Here is a 22,774-nt window from a genome sequence, read left to right on the forward strand (position 1 = left end):
TGGGCTTCACTTGGATGTTTAAATAATAATATTTCTCAATTTCTACCCAATTTAGCTAAATTTTTAAAATTAACTTGTATTATTTTATATACAAGTTTTTTTTGGCAAAAGTAATTTATATTTGACTATAATATTTTTAAAAAATACTTTTAAAAACAATTAGTATTTCGTCAAACATTTAAAATTGTTCCTTTATATATTTTTCTTAAAGGGTAAATAATTTTGAAAAAAAAAGTACTCATTATAACTTCTAAAAAATATTTTTTGCTAATCTTTGAAAGCACTTATTTTCTTCAAAAATTTAAACCAAACACCTTATTTTAAAAAAGAAATATTATATAATTCTTTTTATTAAAGCTCTTTGACCTCCTAAAACCTTGACCAAATTGATTATTTTCCAATCTTGACTCTCATAGTTTACAAAATTCACTTGAAGGGAGAACAATAAAACCAAACTATAAAGAAATATTCAAATTAAATCGCAAATAAAATAAAATTAATTTTAAAAAATTAATATTTTAATTTGATTTAATTTAATCTAATTTAGTTTCATATTTTAAAAATCGATCGTATCTTATTTAATGTTATATATTAAAACTTTGACACAATATAGTAAAATAATTAAAAAATTTAGATGTGTTGATCTCTTATATTCATTTTAAATAGCCATTTCTTGCCTCTATTGTTTTACATTCCTAATTCAAATTAAAATTTTTTTTTCCTTCATATTGAGACATTTCAAATATACTTTAATAAATAAATTTAAAAGAAGGTACAAAAAGGGACCCACCCTTCAAAGTTTCTAGAAAGTTCCTCAATAACCAATGAAAAATATCTGGCTATCATTAGCCCAAGATATTATGAATCCTGCTGACGTGGCGACGTTCACTATTACTGCCACGTTGAAAAGCGTCGCCACGTACGAATTTTGTGGGGCCCACCACCGCAGCCAACGTAGAAGTCCCCCAACTTGTGTGACCCAAGAGAGACCAGAGGGTTCTTTTTCTCTTCTTCTTTGAGATCTTACATTCACGGACATCGGAAATAGAGGAAACCTGCCGGAGTGACTCGCCGATGTCATCGGACAGTTGCATCGCTGTGTTGAGTCGATCGGAATCTGGCGCTGGCGAGTCTTCTTCTCTGATAATTGAGAATTTCAAACATGATTTTGTTCAGACTGGAAATGTAACCACGGTAATCTTATATTCTTTCCACTTTTTTTTTCCTTTATCTTTTGTATATTTAGATAGGAGTTTTTTTTACGTTAGAACGGCAGTAACACAATTTGCTAAGGAATCACCTAGATGATTATGTTTCTTTATGTGTTCAGAAAAGGTATTTGCTTATATTTGAGAATTTCAATGATGAATTGTTTTCAAGTATCTTGAGTTTATTATTCAAGGAGATGGGAAGATTGACCATGATGTCACTTCATGTTGGTATTCGGTGGATGAGATGGAGGCTTGCTTGCATATGGAGTTTTGTGTGATGAGAAGGTACAACCTAAACTTAAAGGAAAGTTATAGGTAGTGGTGGTTGCACCTTCTATGCTGTATGAGGTGGAGCGTTGGCAAGTTAAAATATCTCATGTTTAGAAGGTGATGAAAGTTGCGGAGATGAAAATGTTGTGTTGGATGTGTGGCTATACTAGGAGTGATAAGATTAGAAATGAAGGTATTCAGGACAAGGTGGAGCTTCCCCGGCGGAGGAGAAGATGCGGGAAGCAAGACCGAGATGGTTGGGGCAAGTAAGCAGAGATGCATGATTGCTCCTGTGCGGAGATGTGAGAGGTTGATTATGGATGGTTCTGGAGAGGTAGAGTTGGGCCCCAAGAAGCATTGGGAAGAGGTAATTAGACAGGTAAATGACACAGTTTCAGCTAAGTGAGGACATGACACAGTTTCAGCTAAGCGAGGACATGACTTAAGATAGGAGGTTGTGGAGGACACAAATTAGGGTGGGAGGTCAGTAGGTAGTAGAGCGTTGTCTCACTTATCTTTCCACACCTAGTAGTCGTAGTATTACTTAGGAAGTTCTTGTCGTTCAATGTCTATTGTTTTATTGCACTTTGATTATTGTATTATTTTGTTGTAGTTATGTTTTTTATCGGAATGCTTTGATATGCTCTCTCTCTATGTTTTTTGAGTTGTGAGTCTATCAAAAATAATCTCTGTACCTCCTAAGGTAGGACAAGTCGGTGTACAATCTGTAGATCAAATTGACGATTTTATACGTTGATTTGTTATGCTTAATTAAGTTCTGTTTTTGATCTCTTTAAGAAAATGTCTTGCATGGGATGAGTGTGGTTTATTTTTATGATGAAATGGCATTTACTTATCCAAAAAAAAAGGTGCAAAGTGTTCTATGATTGGAAAAGACTCACTTCATTATTGAGTTTGGTAAGGTAAAAATAGAGTTCTTTGTGGTAGGGTATGGTCTAAAATTTGTCAGCTTGCAAATACTACAGACTGCAATATTTGCTCCACAACTTCTGTCTGTATGAAGCCGCAGTGGAGTTGTAACAAACATCAACCATCCTGTGTAACAGCACAGTTGTGTGCGTTATTCTTCTCCTTTTTTATCCCTCTCTTCCTTGGTATAGAGACGAAACAAGAGGGGGTTTAATCATATGGCCAGGAGTGTTTTCTCTGTAAAATTAGCAAATTGAAAATAAATCATGTAGGGGATTAATGATGAAATTTAACTTCTTCCTTCATGGTTAGCCGTTTCTGCTACTTCTCACAAAAAGAAGAAAGATTTTCCATTGTGCATTACTTGTACATGAGTCACTTTCACCTTTTTATTAGGTTTTCAGATATTCGACCAAACTTATTGAAGGCTGGCTGTTGATTACTCCATAAGTAGCTTTAAATAGCTGATGTATCTTTAGAGTAGACTTGGCATGTCTGGCAGAATGGTCTTTTCTTATCGGCACTTATTTATGCTGATTCATTTGTTTTAAGTAGTTTTAGTTTATCAATGATTCCTAGACAATGAATGTCATTATTATGTTGTCGCTTTTAGAACCCAGAGTTCTTTAATGCTATGACAACCATTGCTCGATATTAACTAAATATGGCCTAGTAGTTTTCTGATTAGTAAAGTAAAAGTTTATTGTTATCATAGCACCCAGAAGGTGTTTCTCAAAAAATTACAGAAGAGCTGGACCGCAATCCTTAAAAAATTGCTGGGAATCTGGGAGATCTAGCAGTTGACCATTTTCATGTACGACCTGATTTTTTCACTAGAAATGCAGATTCTATAGACATTTAAACTTTACAAAAGGTATGGATGTGTCTTTAACCTCAAAACACCTACGATTTCCTTCTGACCTGACTAGGAGATGACTCTCCACAGGTTCTTTTCCTGCTTCCCATTCTCTGTCCCTACCAGGGTTTGCTTGCAGAGAGAGAAAAAATGTTCCTAGGTATTATCCACACAGCTGCAAACATGTTCAAGAACATACACCATATTTGCCGAATGAATCTGCAGAGTAGTAGTATATCTCTGACAGATACTGAGATATCTTTACAGAAGAAACGCCTCTGCATGAGTGTGTCACCCTAAGTTACCAGTTTTTTAAAAAAAGAGTGTGTCACCCTCTTTTGAAGGTTTCCCTGTGTTATACAAGCTTCATGCATGGCTATCCAACCAAACCTGGCTATTATAGGAGGAACCTCTACCTTCCATATCATCTTCCATGGCCATTGCCCTTCACTTCTCTTGCCTACCAGCATATTATAGCTTGATTCCACAATGATACCATCCTTATTGGCTGTCCAAAACAAATCTGTCAAGAAATTTGTATGCACTTCCTGGATATTCATGCGTACTCCTGGAGATGCAGTCAACCACTTGCTGCAGTCACACAGATATTTCGTCTGAAAGCACAATGCATTGATATGATTACTCTAGTCTGAAGTACTTCAAAGTCTTCCTAGTCTTAAAATCAGATGCTTAGACTTACACATTTAAAAAGTACTCCTACAAAATGCTCTTGTTCTCAAATACCTTAGGTTCCCTAGTCTCTCCATGCAAATCTAGTTGTATTATCTCCTTTGGTTAATTTAATTTTTTATACAAAGATTTTGTGTACAGGTTATTAAGAAGGTGACATAATTGTGTCCTATTTTTGACATATCTGGCAAAGACCCACGTACTCTATTCTTGAAGTTTCTTGCAGATATATATGCAGCTTTCTGTTCAAGGACTGACAAATATGAACACCTACTCAGCTTGTTAAAATTGAACAGTACCCTAACTATCGGTGTTGTGCTACTTTTTGCTTTCAGTAATTCTATAATACCTAGTGTATCTATGTTTTCAACATATGACTGTTTGGTTCCATTTGCTACATTAGAAGTTGACATTATATTTTCGCCACCTAATCAATCATGCAACAGAATCACTCCAAGAACAGGGCAAAATTTGACCTAATAAAGTTTCTTAGTTGATTGGGAGATTACTATCTCTAGTTAGCTTTGTTTCAATTCCCATTATTGGAAAGAAAGACAAGGAGAGAAGCATAAGAAAGTTAAAATGTTTTTCAACAGTAAATCATAGAGAAAAGAAAGGAGAACCACTATTTCACCCGTAAGACAGAGAAAGTAGAACTATTATCAAGCACCGAGGCTGCAGAGGCAACTAGTGTCACATTGGACTCTTTTCAAAAAACTTCTTTCTGACTTCAAGAGAGAGTTAGGTCCTCCTTCTGGGGAGTACATGAGGGCCACTCATTTTTCCGTCATATATCAATAAATAGAAGGAATACGACTAACAATATTAGTGATGAGAGACTGAGGCAAAAACGTTGTCTGCTGAAGGAGATGGGGAAACTTGTTGGTCCTAATGTTATTGTGATGGTCAAAGTAGAAGTATTTTTTTGGGAATGGGACACAGTGTAAATAGTGAATGATGTTTCTGGGAGAAGGAAGATATTTTGTGGATCTCTAGAGAGCGTAGTTTGGGAACTGTTCAAGTGTTGAATTTGCGATAGAATTATATTTTCTAGTGAACCTAAGATTTCCTATCATTTCATTTCTTCTGAATTTTCCCAATTCATTGTTCATTAAATTCTCCTGTTGCTCCAAGCACTAGTGTTTTTATTTATATATCTGGCAAGCACTAGTTTTTTCCCCAGAGGTTTCTACATTGACATGACCGTAATATCTTCCAATTTTTCTTTGTATTCCACTTTAGTCTTCCTATGCTACTTTAAATTTAATCAAAATTTACTTGAATTCTCTGTATTCATCTCTTTCACCCTTCATAGGACTAAACCTTCTGTTTTTATAAGTTCAGGATATAATAAATTGTGCATCTCTTTTTAAAATTGCACATTTGCGTTCTTTTCTCCATACTACCAAGATTGTCAGGAAAAGAATAAAGAGTACAAAGGCAACAACCTGAACCACTATCAGAATGACTGTCGGAATTTGTAGTTGAAACTTGAAAGATACAACGAAGGGGTTGGTGGTAGATTGAAAATGCAATGAGCTAGAGTTCCTTTAAGTGTTATACCAGTGTTAAAAGATTGCTGTGTATTCAAAATCCATATTCATGTGTTTTTCTCCATACTACCTTGATTGTCAGGAAATGAAAGAGTACAAATGCAATAACCTGCAGCAGCATCAGAATGTCTGTCTGAATTGGTAGTTGAAACTTGAAAGGTACAACGAAGGGGTTGGTGGGTAGATAGAAAATTCAGTGGGCTAGAGTTCTTTTAAGTGTTATGCCAGTGTTAAAGATTCCTGTCTATAGAACCATTCTAGCTTTAGAGGATCTCAAAATTTTCAAACAGTTCATCAAGCATTTCACAGATCCCTACCCCCATAAAGTAAAAAGTCTTGTTAAAAGTGCTTACAGCTCCTGGTTTCTGTGCATTTTACTTGCCTGTTAAAGTGGACTTATAGAAAGTATTTCCGTGCTACCACTTTAGTGCATCATGAATGTGAGAAAAATAAGTGCTCAGTATGCTTAGGTCACTTGTTCAGACAAATTTCATGCATCTGTGCTCCCATAGTGGGTGATGCCTTCAGCTTCCTGTTTTGTTCTGATTAAATTTTGATGTGTCTGTTCAAGTGATGAAAACACAATGCCAAATGACAGCCTGTTGAATTTTTTTCTTTCCTTCACTTTGTCTACTCATGTGCTACACCATGGATTCCCTTACTATGTAGAGCTAGGGTGCTCTCGTTAGTGAATTAAAGTATAATGATCCCAGAGCTTGGAGTTCAATCCAGTTGTTGTAACCTCAAAAGTCAGTTCATAAGGTGAGGATTATCCATGACCATTTAAGGAGACAACATCCCATTTGTTTAAGCAATGCAGGATGCTTAATACCTCCCTCTCCCTGGCATGCCATGGCTGGACATCTGTAGAATGACTATATAACATTTGGGACCCGAACATTAGGTAAACCTAAAATAGGAATAGATTTGGATTAAATACTATGTTATGGACCTAAATCAACATTAAAAGGTAGCTCATGAGATGGGGATTGTGCAAGAATGTCGAGAACATATAAAGATAGAACTCATTCCTTCAATCAATGTGGGATGCACAGATCCTCCACCTTACCCCCGATCATACTCAGACCTCAGACCTGGCTATCTGGTGCATGGGAACATAACATAAGAGCCAAACATAGGTGAAACCAAGTTTAGTGAAGTGTTTGGCTTTGATATCATGGAAAGGAAATAAACTTTGGGCCTAAGTCAACCTTAAAAGATAGCTCTTGGCAGAGGGTATCTAGGATTTTAAGAGGATGGGTGAATCACTACCTTTAAGATAAATGTTTGATTTTATTTGTTGGACCACTGTTATCAAAAGCAAAAAGCTCTAAGGTCCCTTGGGGCTTACAAATGAAGTGTGTGCTTTAATTAATAACAGAAGGCGTTAAGGTAGAAGACATACAAATATATATTTTAATCCAAGACTTAATAAATATAAGCATGAATGACAACTATATGAACAAATAAATTGAAGTTTTTCTACGATAAAGTGAAATCAATTGTTTAGTTTCGGCTCTTTAGAAGAGGCTCATTAGCAAGGAAAAGTATGCCTTAGAACCTTGACAACACCGAAGCACACATTAAGCAAGGCGAAGCGTGCAACACGTTTTGAGTCTCGCTTGAGGGCATATGCGCGACTTTGGCAACATTCTGTCAAACTTTGTTGGTTGGACAGCGTGCCCCTTTGACCCTTGTCCACATATGTGTTACCTGAGTTTGAATCTTGGCTACAACAATTTGGTTATAAAAAGAAGAAGATGAATGTTCGATTTGATTTATAAACATTTACAATGTCAAAAAATTGATGAGCAAATTATAATTAATACAATTATCACAAGAAAACATCATCCATTCTACAATAGCCCTCGACGGGCTTCCTTACTTTGAAAACTATAGACAATAGCATTATTTTAAATGCCTTACATTCTATAAAGCAAATTAAGCAACCATTCAAAATGCAAAAAAAATCTGTTCTGGTACTTCATTTCTGACAAAAAGCAAAAAAAAAAAAAAATCTCTAGAGATTAACCTTTCAATTTTGAGTCTCTCTTTCATTGAACAAAAGCTTGAATACATATTTCTATAAACTTCATCCGTGATGATTCTCAAGCGAGTGTATGAGGAAGATGGTACTTCTTCCCGTTAGTTGTCATGGTTACTAAAAATAGGTTTAAAATACTTATCAATTTAGAAAGAGAAGATAGAATTAAATATGTTTTCCTGATTTGCCCTTAATATTAGTTGTTCTTGAAAGTAAATATTGATTACATAAAATAAAGCACACAAATGGAGTGCATGTTTATTGTATAGAGAGAAGGATAGGTTAGTCAAGAAGTACTTATTTATAATTTTGAAGAGACTGCAAAAAAGAGGAAGTACTCATACTGCTGGGATTTTGAAACTTAAGTAAAAAGAATATCAAAGAAAGAAATGAAAAATGAGATAGAATGCTAGGGTCTCTAGAAATTGAAAATTGAAAAGTCAAAGTAATGAGCTAGACACACTATCCAAGAAAGAAAATGAAACAATAAAGAAAAAGTTGCATTTTTTACTAAAAAGTCAAGAGAGCTTGTGGTAAGCAGAGGTGGATCCAGGATTTAAATGCTATGTGTTCAGCCTTAAAAAGTTAAAGAGAGCTTATGGTAAGTCAATAACTAGTGCTATCGTTATTGGATTAATTTAGTAGATAACTGGAGATACTTGACACTTTGATCTTCAGGAAGTTCAAGGATGCATTCTAATCTCCTTGTGATTCTCTTCACCAACCTGTTAAAAGTAAGAAAATTCATAGATTTGCATGTTTCATATTTTGACTTCAGGATGAGTGCATGGGATGGACAAATGAGAAGCACAATGCGTTTCTTGATTGTCTTGAAACATCATTTGTTAAGCAGTTGCACAGATCAATGATCTTGCGTGCTGGCTGTGGGGAACTGAACAGGAGTTCCAGAAATTTGTCTAAAAAGCTGTTCAACAATGATATAGCTAATAAGCAGGTCAGAAGACCACTGATACTTGAATTCTCTGTTTTTTGGAGCTACCTCCCACCCACTCCACAACTCTCCCAAAAGAAAATCTTGTTTGAGAGTTTCTTTTCTCTATTTCAGTTCACTGCTTGGCGAGATACAAGTTGGAAGATCAATATTGAGAGCGACAAACCTGAGCTATTGGTCGGGCAGGGTGATGAGTACCATCACTTTGCGGATCTCCAATTATGTTCTAGACTCTTTACCGAGGAAAATCAAAGAAGAGATAAGAGGACTTCATCTCATGGACTCAAAGAGAGATCGAATCTGCCCCTTCCCATCCCTGCAGAACTTCTTAAAACAGTTAGCAGAATTGCTGGTAAGCTACTTCATCATAATATGCATATTCTTCTTACTTCAGGAGTTAAAGGTTTTAGTTATTTTAGTATTATCGTTTATGCCAATTGCCAAATGAGGTAATGGATTTCTCTTGTAGTACCTCTCTCTCAGTTTATTTGCTCTGTATCACAGGGATTTTTCTGGAATTGAAGCATAAATGAGCATTCAACAGGCATAGTTTAGGGTGGTTTTGCATTCATTTAGTCATCAGTAACATATAAGCCTGGTTCCTTATATGCTCATATAAGGTAATTGCATTAGTCATGTGCCACAGTTCCTCTGATAAGTATATAAATTGTCTGAATGTGTTCAAACATTCATTGACCTGCTACTTAAATTGTAGAGTACTTGAATCAGATTCAACAGTTGTTGGTTTTGCGAGTTATTTATCACTGTGATAAGTAGTTTGTTGGGATGACTATGGCAGGGGACATTTTTTTAGGAAAACAAACTAGTCTAGTTCTATGGCAGGGGACATTTTCCTCTAGGAATAACAAACTAAACTAGTTCCATTTATGTGTTAACTTTTCAATTGCTATGTCTTACTTAAGGGAGTTGGAGGAACGGTGCCAGAGTGGAAAGATGAACACATCACAGATGCTTTGGCTTCGTTAGTACAGTTTCTCCATGTTTTAGTGGATGTTGATGTTAATGTTGTTTTTCTTGCATGTATGGAGCATTATTTGCTTAAACTTGGCCAGGTCTTAGAATCCATATGCCAAGGAGTAAAACAGAACCTATTTGCATGTGAATATGTATGTGCATGTTGATTATTTAAAACGAACCTTGTAATAGTGACCCCACATTCCTCTCATTCTTGTGGAATTTTTGGGCTTAAAGATATGAATCATTGTATTTGATGAGTAACTGATGAGGAAATTCATTTGGAAACATCGCTTAATGAAGGATGAGAGAATTGTTGTATAAACTTTGAAAAGAAAACGGCTACTAATGTATAGCTGAGTCCTCATAGCCGCATGGGATATATGTGTTGCAACATTTGTTCAAGTTGTGCAGTTACTGTCTGAATTCTGCAGTAGATGTTCTGCAGATACCCAGTTATATTGCCTTCTCCGTTCGGATAGAACTTGAGTTGGAAAGTATCAGTAGTATGGGAGCCAGTGTTGATTGTATGGTTTCCTCCTCCTCTTTTTCTGATGTAATCTTCTTTAAAATACTTCTCTTAGGTTTTTGTTTTCCGTGTGGGGCATTGCTCTTATATAAATAAATACACGTAAGAATTTGCTCCATGATTGATTCCTGGTTTCAGCTAAACCAGGGTAATGATATGTTTATAGGTCATGTGAACTATACTTCTGTAAGTTTCTTTGATACGGAAATTTAAATATACTCGCAGAAGGTTCAGGTCAGAATTTTGTGGATGAAGATTTCGAAGAAAACTCGAGGAGCAAAAAGCTGAAGACAGCCATGACAGATACTGCAGACAATAAGCAAGTAATGTCCATCATTGACCCTCTAATCATGTTTAAATCTTAAATATTGTTTTTAAGGCCCCATGTCTGATCAATGTACATGTACCATTTAGATTGTTCCAACAGGAAAGTTTAGAGTCCAAGAGTTGCTAACGCCATGTTCCGCAGAAAGGAATAAGTAAATCAACCATAACCTTGTCCCAAGGTGATGTGAAGTCTTTTTGAATTGTAGTATAATGCCGGAGAAACAATGCTTTACAAACACAAGCTGGTGCGAATTTAATGAAACGCTATATGACAAGTTAGAAGGTGCCAATTACAAAAGATGAGTTTTGTTTCTCTGTAGAAAAATGGGCCAGTTTTTAGCTAATACTGTAGCGACTAGGAAAAGAAGCTAAACCACATCTTCATAGAGTTTTTCTCAATTGCATTAAATTTGTAAATGACATATTTAGAGAAAGATGTTATGATATAAAGTTTGTGAATTTTTTTTTATGTTATACAAAGTTACTTATAGTACAATAAGGGATAAGAGTACCCCTTAGATTATGATCAAAATCTTAGAGACACACCTTCATTAAGGTCATTAGTACTCCCTTGAACTCATTTATTTTAAAACTTAATACATTTCTGGCTTATGTGGCACACTCTGTCACTCTACGTAGTTGAGACGTGTGGGAGATGTTTGGATGCTACATAAGTCAAAAGGTGTACACAATTACAAAAAAAAAATGAGTTCGGAGGTGGTAATAGGACCTTAGTCTAGTAAAAATGTGTCTCTGGAATTTCGGTCATAGTCTAGGGGGTACTTGTCCTTATCCCGCACAATTAGTGTAGATGACTGTGTACAACACGCAAAAAAAATATTCTACCAGAAGGAAAACATAAACTCATTTTTTTTTCTAGAAAAATACTTCATTGTATTACTTTAAAATATGTTTCACCATTGCATCAATTACAACACAATTTGGGAAGGCAGACCCAAGAAATTCTATTTATACACGAAATAGAAATTTTAACAAGATTATGAGCTAATACATTCCATGTTTGAGGATTATATATAATCTCGATTTCTTCAAAAGACTTCATCAATCGCCAGACATCCTAGCAAATGGTCTTTATTTTCGAAGATGGTATTGAATTCTTTTGCAACATTTGTATGACATTCTTTGCATCTGACAATATGTGAACCTTCGACCAACCCTTTTGTAGTGCTCTTTCCATAGCTTCCCGAATTGCTAGTGCTTCAGCAGTTATGGCCTTCCCTACAAATTGAATAGGGGTACCAAAGGCATGAAGAAAATTACCATAACTATCTATACTTGCCATTCCAATGTTTGCTTTTTCCTTTTCCCTTTGTAGACCTGCATCTCTGAAAACAACCCCATCTCGGGCCAAAGTAATAGTTACATAACAAATCTCATGAGGTATAGATTTCACAGCTGCCAAATTTTGCACAACATCGTCATATTCATGTAAATCAAATAAAGCCCTATTTACTATGTCATTAGGTTCATATATACCACCATTATAGCATAATGAATGTCTCGCTTTCCACATTTGTCATAAAAGAGAGATGCTTAATCTTAGTAGCTCGATAGATTCTGGATATTGGCATGTATTACAAAATAAGTCATTCCACCATATTGAAAAATTCATAACATTTTCTACATTAGGCCAGATAATGGGAGTCAACTTCCATACTAGTTGTGCTTTTGGGCAACTGAAAAACATAAACATATGATCAATTGTTTCAGCTTCTAAACCACAAAATCTACAAACATCATAAGTTTGATGCAATATCTTGGATTCGCACTAATAGGAAGGACATTAAGAATGCATTTTCTAAGAAAATCCCTGTATTTATTTTTTTTATTTTGAGCGACCATAAAAAAGTCCAAAAAGATTTTGGGAAAGATTGACCACTAGCTCGAGCTTTTTCAGTTGTAGGGTCAGTACTATTAGCTAGGCTTTTTGCTAGATGATAACCAGATCTTACCTCGTATTTTCCTGAATTTATATAATGCCTGATAACTTTATTAGAATTTCTGGTGCTATATATTGGGCTAGACAAGATAGAGTTGATATCATTAGGGCAAAAATACTGATGAAGATCTTGAATATTCCATATGTGATGGTGTTGATCTATAAGATCGCTTACCCTCAATTGTGGATTCATTTGTGTCTGTCCTTGTAGGGGTTTAAAACCGATTGAATTAGTAATACACGATTACTCCACACATAAATATTTTCTCCATCTCCTACTTTCCATCGAATTCCTTGTTTCAACGGATCTTGTCCCCACATTATACTTTTCCAAATCCAAGAATTTGCCGACGGACATCCTGCACTTAGGAAAGAAGTATTAGGAATTATTATACTAATAATTATAACTAAAGGAATTAAGTAAAGTAGATGAATATATATAATATAAGAGTTGTTTATAGAGTTATTAGAGTCTACGAATATGTTGCTTGCGTGATTCCATCATATCTATTTACCATTGTTAAGCATGATTAAGATATATAACGGATTGTTGAGTTACAAGGTTGATAGTATGATCATGGTTTCTCAAGCCTTTATGATAAAATGGTCATGATCTCTCAAGCCTCTAACCTTCAACGTAGATTAGCAATTTAAAACAAGATATCTTTATTAAAACGACGTACCCTCTAAAATTAAGTCAACAACATCATATTAATGCAAAATGCAATCATACTATAAAGCAAAAAAGCCGAATAGATGACAAAGTTCACATCACTTGCTCTCGCTTGTCAAGAGAGATGCCCCTAGCACATTAATACTTATCGCAATTTTTGGGGCATATGGATGAAACAATCTCACTCAAAATAATGACTCAGCCAGTCATTTTTTTAGACATTTTCATGAATTTACCATTTTCCCCTCCCGTTATTGACCTCGAGTCGCTTATAATTGAATTTGAAAAGTTGATTTTGAACTATAAGTTAAAAGTTGAGAATTTGGTAAGTTTGTGAGTTTTGAAGGCTAAGTTATTAAGAAAGTGGTTTTTGTGGTCTTTTGGAGTTTTGAGTTTCGGAATAGAATTCTGTCCATTCTATTAGTCTCGAAATGTGAAATTCGAGTAGTGAGAGTTGTCGGTTTCAGTTTCTGAGTCATTTTAGGATTTGAAGTCCTAAGTTGTGAAATTCTGAAATTTTAGCCTTTGGGTTGACTTTGGTCAACATTCGGGTTCGAATGCTTGGATCGGGATTTGGGTTCAAATGCTTGGCTTGAATTCTTAGGTCAGGTGAGGTCTTGGCTTATTTTTGAGAGGTCTCGAGCTTGTTTTAGTGTTTTTAGGTGTGAGTTAGTTTCGGTCATAGTTTAGGGGATAATTATGCCTTATCCCACACAATTAGTGTAGATGACTCTGTGTACATCACAAAAAATAATCTACCAGAAGGGAAATATAAACTCATTTATGCAAAGGCGTAAATAATCTCCTTTTTTATATGTGGTTGCAAATAATAAAGTGATTGACAATCAAGTAATTTTATTAGTATCATAATTATGAGAACTAGTGTTGTCAACTCAATTTGGTTGTTTAATATACTACTAATTATAATTAAAGTGAGCAAAAGTAGATGAATATATATGATAGAAGAGTTGTTCACATAGTTATTAGAGTCTACAGATATGGTGCTTGCGTAATTCTATCATATCTATTTACTATTGCTAAGCCTGATTAAAATATGTAAGGGATTGTTGAGTCACAAAGTTGAAAATATGATTATGGTCGTTCGAGCCTCTAATCTTCTACGCAGATTAGCAATTCAAAGGACTCAATAACATCACATTCATGAAAAATCCAATTATATTATCAAGCAAAAAATCCTAATAGATCACCAAGTTTACATCACTTATGTGCTCTCGCTTTTCAAGAGAGATGCCTCGAACACATTAATATTTATCACAGTTTTCGAGCCATGTGAACGAAACAATCTCACTAACTGTAATGATTCGATCTATCATTTTTGAAAAGTTTCGTGAATTTATTGTTTTTCCCTCCCGTTTTCGACCCCGAGTGGTTTATGATTGAGTTTGAAAAGTTAATTTTGGACTATGAGTTAAAAGTTGAGAATTTGATAAGTTTGTGATTAAAGGCTAAATTGTTAACAAAGTGACTTTTGGGATCTTTTGGAGTTTCGAGTGTTAGAATGGAATTGTACGATTTCATCAGTCTCGCAAAGTGAAATTTTAGTTGTGAGAATTTTTTATTTCAGTTTCTGAGTCTTTTTGAGAATTTGAGGTCCTAAGTTATGAAATTGTGAAATTTTAGCCTTTGAGTTTACTTTGGTCAACATTCGAGGATGATATAGATCTAGGTGAGGTCTTGGTTGATTTTTGAGAGATCCCAAGCTTGTTTTAACCTTTTTAGGCTTGAGTTAGTTTCTTGTGATTTTCACGGATGTAAGGTCGATGAGACCTCAGATTCATGTTTCGACAATTCCATTGAGTATGAAACATCAAGTATAATTGATTTTCATATGTGGTTTGTGTGCACGGGGTTCCGAATGTTGGGCTATTGCCCATGTTCCAGCCAAAGGCCTATGGCCTAATTCTACTTGGAAAAGGATTGAAATTATTTTCTTTATTTGGTTTCCAATTCTATTAGGAAAATGATTGGAATTGTAATCCTATTTGTAGTTGGTTTTGACTTTGTAAGGAAAAGCACAATTCTATAAATAGAGGATGGTCTTGAGAGAATAATTAATTGCTCATTGATATTGTCTTTGAAAGACATTAGAACATAAGAGAGCTTTTTTGAGAGAGCTTTCAATAAGAGAAAAGAGAGAAAGAAAAGGGTTCTTTTGATGCAGTCTTTTTCTCCGACCAACAACGTTCAGATCATTTTTTCCGATTAACTAACCATTGGATCGGGCTGAAATTTGTACTGCATGCTTCTGACATCTTGGTGGTTGATTTGACCGGTGGAGATCGGATTCGGAGGTCAGCAAGATCCTGTTTTAGGTTCCGAACAGAAACTGAGTTTAGGTGGTGTTTCTTTCTATTTATTTTTTATTGGTGTAGCTATTGTTTGTTCTCTTTTGGCACTTGTTGTGTAGCCATTAGAAGAATATTTGTAACCCTCTTATTGGTATAGTGAAGCAATTCGGATCTTATCGATCCCGTGGTGGTTACCTTCGGTTTGAAGGGTTTTTCCACGTTAAACTTGGTGTTCTTTATTGTTAGATTTTCGTTTTCATTTTTCGTCACAAAAACTTGTGTCAGAGCTAAGGTTATCTATATTGAGGGGAATATGATCAAGATGGTATGTCTAAATGGAAGAAACTACAACATATGAAAAAGCAAGATGAAAGATCTATTGTTCGTGAAGAAGATGCATCTTTCGATTTTTCTGCTCATAAACCTGAGAATGTGACCGATGAAAATTGGGAATTTGAGCACCAACAAGTATGTGGATATATAAGACAATGGGTTGAAGATAATGTTCACAACCATATTGTGAATGAGACATATGCTAGAACATTGTGAGAAAAGTTGGAGACGCTTTACGCTTCAAAAATTGGCAATAACAAGTTGTTCTTGTTAAAGCAATTGATGACCTTTAAATACAAGGAGGGCAATCCTATTATTGATCATATAAATGATTTTCAGGGTATTCTTGATCAGCTATAAGGAATGTGTGTTAATTTTGATGATGAAATACAAGGACTTTGGCTTCTTAATACTTTACCGGATTTCTTAATACTTTACCGGATTCCCGGGGAACTCTTCGTGTTTCTTTAACAAATTCTGCCACTGGTGGAAATGTGACTATGGAATATGCAAAGAGTGGTGTGCTGAATGAAGAGGTCAGAAGAAAATCTCAAGACACATATTCACATTCAGATGTTCTATATACAGAAGATCGAGGGAGACATAAGACAAGAGATCCGAGGAGTAGAGGTAAAAGCAGAAGCAAGTCAAAATTCAAGAATCCAAATATTATATGTTATCATTGTGGAAACAAAGGACATATTAAAAGATTTTGTAAACAATTGAAGCAAGATCTTAAAGAAGGGAAGAAGGAAGAAAACAATGAAAATAATGTTGTTGTTGTTGTCCAAGATGACCTTCTCTTCGCTTGTGATAAAGACGTCATCAATTTTGTATCTCAAGATACAAGTTGGATAGTAGATTCTGGAGCCACATCACATGTCACACCAAGAAACGACTTCTTTTCATCTTATACTTCTGTTAACTCTGAGGTGTTAAAGATGGGTAATACTGGTGAGGTTAAGGTGTTTGGTGTTGGCACTGTTTGTTTGAAAACCAATACCGGTTCAACGTTGGTCCTTCAGAATGTCAAGCATGCTCCAGACATTCCCTTAAATTTGATCTCTGTAGGAAAACTAGATGATGATGGCTATCATAATGACTTGTGCAATGGCCAATGGAAACTCACCAAAGGCTCATCGATTTTAGCTCGAGGAAGAAAACATTCAAATTTATACGTGACACAAGGATCGATTCTTGGTGACTCTATAAATTTGGTGGAGAGCGAGACTTTATCAGAATTGTGGCACAAGAGGCTTAGTCATATGAGCGAGAGGGGGATCACATGTTTGGCTAAGAAGAATTTGCTTGCTGGTATGAAACAAACAAAGGTGAAAAGATGTGTTCATTGCTTAGCAGGGAAACAGAAAAGAGTTTCTTTTCACAGTCATCCTTCTTCAAGAAAGTCTGAGCTATTGGAGCTAGTACACTCAAATTTGTGTGGTCCTTTCAAAGTGAAGTCAAAATGTGGTGCACTTTACTTTGCTACTTTCATTGATGATCATTCTCGTAAGATTTGGGTATATCCTTTAAAATCCAAAGATCAAGTTCTTGATGAGTTTATACAGTTTCAAGCCTTATCTGAGAGACAAACCTGAAAAAAACTAAAATGTATTTGCACTGATAATGGTGGTGAGTATATTGGTCCCTTTGATAACTGATGCAAATCGCAAGGAATTCGTCATCAGAAGAATCCTCCAAAGACTCCTCAATTAAATGGTTTGGCAGAGAGGATGAACAGAATTTTAGTTGAGAGAGTTAGATGTGTGCTTTCAGTGGCTAAACTTCCAAATTCTTTTTGGGCTGAAACACTTAACACTGTTGCTTATGTTATCATTTGTCTCCTGTTGTTGCTTTGGATGGTGATGTTCCAAATAGAGTTTTGGTTTGATAAGGATGTTTCTTATGATCACTTGAAAGTGTTTGGGTGTAAAGCTTGTGTGCATGTTCCAAAAGATGAGAGGTCAAATTGGATGTTAAAACTAAGCAATGCATCTTCATTGGTTATGGTCAAGATGAGTTTGGATATCGCTTTTATGATCCAATTGATAAGAAACTCATTAGAAGTCGTGATGTTGTGTTCTTTGAAGATCAAACTATTGAAGATATTGACAAGACTGAGAAACTAGATTCTCATACTGATGAGAGCTTAGTTGATGTTGATCCAATTCCTATTATTGATACATCTTCTGCACATGAGGGAACCCAAGGTAATGATCCAGATAATGATCAGAGTGTAGAACATATAAATGTTCCTACTTATGCTGTTGTGGTTGATAATCAACCAACTCGTGGTGAGATAAGCACTTCGAATGATCTAGAAACCTCTTGTAGAAGATCTACTAGAGAAAAGCGAAGCCCAACACGTTATTCTCCTAATGAATATATCCTCTTGACTGACATGGGAGAACCTGAAGGTTATGATGAAGTCATGTTAGATACTCATAGAGATAAGCGGAAAGAACTCATCGTAGACAATCATGAGTTTTGTAGAAGTGTGGCAAGCAAGAAGCTTGTCAAAAATTACTTCACTTAAAGTCCATTTGGCCCCTTGGCTGGAAGGGGAGTTTGTTGGGCTATTGCCCATGTTCCAGCCAAAGGCCCATGGCCTAATCCTACTTGGAAAAGGATTGAAATAATTCTCTTTATTTGGTTTCCAATTCTATTAGGAAAATGATTGAAATTGTAATCCTATTTGTAGTTGGCTTTGACTTTGTAAGGAAAAGTACAACTCTATAAATAGAGGATGGTCTTGAGAGAATAATCAATTTCTCATTGATATTGTCTTTGAAAGACATTAGAACATAAGAGAGTTTTTTTGAGGGAGCTTTCAACAAGAGAAAAGAGAGAAAGAAAAGGGTTCTTTTGCTGTAGTCTTTTTCTCCGACCGGCAACATTCAAATCGTGTTTTCCGATTAACTAACGGTTGGATCGGGCTGAAATTTGGACTGAGTGTTTCTGACATCTTGGTGGTTGATTTGAACGGTGGAGATCAGATTCGTAAGTCAGAAAGATCCTGTTTTAGGTCCCGAACAGAAGCTGAGTTTGGGTGGTGTTTCTTTCTTTTTATCTTTTGTTGGTGTAGCTATTGTTTGTTCTCTTTTGGCACTTGTTGTGTAGTCATTAGAAGAATATTTGTAACCCTCTCATTGGTATAATGAAGCAATTCGGATCTTATCGATACCATGTTGGTTACCTTCGGTTTGAAGGGTTTTTCCACGTTAAATTTAGTGTTCTTTATTGTTAGATTTTCGTTTCCATTTTTTCGTCACAACACCGAAGGAATCTTGAGGGTCCCTTCGATGCTTTTTTGTTGGCTTATTTTCTGTGTTTTGGTGCAGCCTATGTTCGTGGAGGGGAGGGTTGAGAACCCCGTGTTCATAGAGGTCAATTCGTTGACCTCCGAGCTCGTGGAAGACCTGCTGCATTCGCGGAGGTCTAGCTTATTAAAATGCGCATTGGCGGGCAGGGAGCGTTCGCGAAGGATCCGTGGCAATGTTTAAACCCAGTTTCGTGGTTTCATCCCCATTTTCATTTTTGGAGCTTGGAGAACTCGGTAGAGGAGATTTCGACTGGGTTTTTCAAGATAAATTGTGGATAATGTTTCTTAACTTTAAATCTTTGATAACTCATTATTATTATTGAATTTATGAGTTTAAATCAAAATTTTAGGTTGATAAGTTGGGGGTTCTTCATGAACTTGAGTTTGAAGTAATAATGAGTTTATGAACTAATTTTAAGCCTTTTTTCAAAATGATTTTTTCCTAATGAGTTCCTAAAGCCTTGAGTAATGTTGTCAACTATTAGTTTCGGATTCAAACCATATTTTTGGAATTGGGTATTGTGCTGATTGACCCACCTTTCAACGGAATTATTGTGGGTGTTATTGTTTCCGGAAAGTGATTGTGAATACTTGCTTGTTTATAGATTATGTCTCTTTGAAAGTCATTCGGAAGTGAAAGACTCAACTATTGGAGTGATTATTGCTTGATTTAAGGCAAGTGACTTTCTAAACCTAGTATTCTAGTTGAATTCGTATGCTTTCCTCGTTTATTATGTGTAATGAGAATAAGGTCAAAGATTTAAATTATTCACTTGTTATATCTAACTAAATAAAAAAGGATTGAAATGAAAAAGGCTATATGATGAATATGATAATGTGAATTGTCTTATTGTGACCCTTGATTATTGATTGATGAAATGCTTGAAAATATGATTCTGGACTTGAATTATATGATTTGGTGTCTCTTCCATGTGGTGTGATATTGCTTATATGCATTGATTGTGAATGTTGTGATGAGACATGTGATGTTATTTTGCTGAGGTCTTTGCCGACGAGTGTTATTATGCCGAAGTCTTTACCAGCGAGTGTTATTATGTCGAGGTCTTTGTCGGTGAGTGTTGTCATATCTAGCTCTTTTCCAGTGAGTGTTAAAAAGCTGATAAGAAATGGTCCCAGCTAGTGATGTGATATAAAGTCGATGGGAAATGATTCCTACTAGTGATGTTGTACTGATGGGAAATGGTTCCTGCAAGATATTGTCATTATTACTTGATTCTTATGCGCGAATTATTTGTGGATTGTGATTTATGTACTTGTTATGTGTGACTAAACTACTTGTCATTGATGTTGACTTATTAGATTTGTTTGATTGTTGAATTGTGAAGATTAAACTGTGGATATTGAGCCCATGAGTTGTGTATTGTTGAATTGCTAGGTTGGGTTGATTTCTGTGTAGGTTGTAGTTTGAGGAGGTTTGGTTGGAGTGTAAGAGGTATTCGTTTTCTAGCAAGTAATTTCGTTTAGTAGGTTGCCTATTGGGTACCTTATTGTTAGTACTCATCCTTTGCTTATGCACTTGTGTAGGTTTTGATCCCAGACCCGTGATCTTCTCCTTCTGTTTCTCCTAACAGTCGAGGTTCGTGAAATATTTGAGAGGTAGTTGTTTTTCATCCTGACAAACACTCTTTTCTTATTTCTTTAAGCTTTGCTCTACTTGCGAAATAAAAACTGAGACTTGTATTATCTTTGAATTTTTTATTTTCATTGGTGTCTTGTAGACATGACAATCAGGTTTTGGGGTGTTGTTAGAACGAACAAGTTTTTTGCCTTCGTCTTCTTCTTGCTTTACTATTTTACACATTCTTTTTTTCTTTGGATTGATGCTGACTTGTCTTAATGACAATAGACAAGTGTCATCGCGTCTGTTTTTGGATCGTAAACTCTCACAAAATATCATTTACATGCATACGAGATATCACAAGCTAATTGTTCATGAATATTTAAAAAATCGAGTTTGATTTGTTCAAAGTGAGAAAATTCTGCGATGCACATATGTGTCCATTGAAGGACATGATTAACACAAAGCGTCAGTCTACTAGTGGTGTGCTTTGTTCAATGTTTATTGAAAAATTTGTTGATACAAAAACAATTTACACTCTAACTCATATAGGGGTAGACATGCTAAGAATACAAGAAATTTCATTAACATACATGCAAGCATGGAGAGGAAAGGAAAAAGCTTTCAAGACACTGAGCGGTGACGCTGCGAAATCGTATGAAAAAATACCAATGTATTTATATATATTAGAAACAACATATCGAGAGATATTTTGAATTATAAGAAATAGATGAGAAATATTTTTATGTTCATTTACAACTCTTGATGTCAGAATTGGAGGATGGGAGTATTGTCGATCAATAATAGTAGTAGACAATATACATTTGGAATCAACTTATGAAGGATCAATGTTGATAGCTAGCATGTTGGATCCAGGAGGTGTTATATTTTTTTCAAAAAAAACACAATGACACTATATCTTATGGTGTATAATCTTTTTTGTTTATAGGACATATTTTGCAACTTGCAGATGGCATTGCTGATTCAGAAAATGACAATGCATAATTATAGTTCTTTGAGAGTTTCAAAAATGCATTTGGTTATAAGAATTGAGATGTGATCTGATAGAAATGAGAGTACATTGAATGATACCGTCATAATTTATTCTGAATTTCGACATTATACGTGTATTTATCGTCTGTTGACAAATTTACTAAAGAAAACACACTGAGATACTGAAGAAGTGAGAAAATTATTTTTCAGTTTAGCAAAAGCATACACGGTGCAAGAATTTGACGAATTGATGGGAAGAATGAATCAAATTAATTCAAGATATAGTGCATATCTAGAGAAAGCAAATTATGAAAGTAGTCCAACTCGCATTCAACAATAAAGAGGAGTTGAAATTTAATAAGTAATACTGCATAGTCAATAAATAATGTTACTCTAGTTGAAGGAAGGTTGCAAGTGGTGTTTTTATTGGAATTTGTGTTGGGTTTTAGCAAGTGTGAATGGGAAAAGAAAAGAGAGAATATGAAAAGTGAGGGAACTACTTTGGAGGGAAATGAAAAGTCATTAGCAAAGTGCAAATGAAAAGTCATTTCTCCCATATCGGCAAAAGAAATGGAAATTGTTGTCCTTATAGAAGGAAACACTTCCATTACTTCTTAAAGAGCTAAGAAGAAGATGTCCCCTCGCGCCGTCGTCGTCGTCGCTCGCTCGGCTTTGGATTTGGCAAATGATGTGATTGATTGATAAATTTTTTGGACAAAATTTATTTAATCAGTTTTTGTTAAATCAAATAAATCCTGTTAATATTATCTCTTATAAATTTGCGGGTAACGGTAACATTCCGAAAAGTCGTTACTTTTCCGAAAAGTCGTTACTTTCCAAAAAGTAGTTATTTTCCTAACAGACACATTTTTTCGAAAAGTTGTTATTTTTCCCAAAAGACACAACTTTCTGGAATAAACGGGTCTGAACAGATTTCTCTGAACAGACACGTTTCTTGCTGAAAATGGCTATAAAAGGAAGTCAATTTTTGATTTTTCAAACACTGAAAATTTTTCTTTCTCTGCATTTATTTTTCTCTCAAATAAAATCAAATTGTCGATCGACTGAGTCTGTGTGACTTATTGCTGTTCTTAAGTTCGTTGAAGTTAAAGAAGTTTGAGGTAGCGCTATTTCTTTAACAGGTTTAATCCGTTTTATCTTGGGAGAAATTAATCCATAACCTTGGGTACAGTGAGGGGATTAAATTTCTTAAGGACACACAGTAGTTTCTGTGGACTCGGATTAATTCTTGTATTTTATATTTTTTC

At 35.2% G+C, this 22,774-nt stretch overlaps 1 protein-coding gene across 3 annotated transcripts; it reads left to right on the forward strand.

The window, feature by feature from the left end:
- Positions 1-907: 907 nt before the first annotated feature.
- On the forward strand, positions 908-19,366 carry LOC107032358. Of its 3 annotated transcripts, none has more exons than XM_027912100.1 (5): positions 908-1,185; positions 8,333-8,509; positions 8,621-8,858; positions 10,236-10,333; positions 18,954-19,366. In XM_027912100.1, exons 1-5 carry the CDS (start codon positions 1,075-1,077, stop codon positions 19,113-19,115), a joined length of 786 nt encoding a protein of 261 aa, XP_027767901.1. In that variant the 5' UTR covers positions 908-1,074; the 3' UTR covers positions 19,116-19,366. The 3 variants fall into 3 exon arrangements, with proteins under 3 accessions (XP_027767901.1, XP_027767900.1, XP_015089441.1); XM_027912099.1 differs by having other exon boundaries at positions 918-1,194; XM_015233955.2 differs by lacking the exon at positions 18,954-19,366 and adding an exon at positions 10,425-10,806 and having other exon boundaries at positions 928-1,194.
- The last annotated feature ends 3,408 nt before the right edge of the window (positions 19,367-22,774 follow it).

This window comes from Solanum pennellii, chromosome 10 (assembly GCF_001406875.1).
Source record: "Solanum pennellii chromosome 10, SPENNV200".
NCBI classification, from domain to species: Eukaryota; Viridiplantae; Streptophyta; class Magnoliopsida; order Solanales; family Solanaceae; genus Solanum; species Solanum pennellii.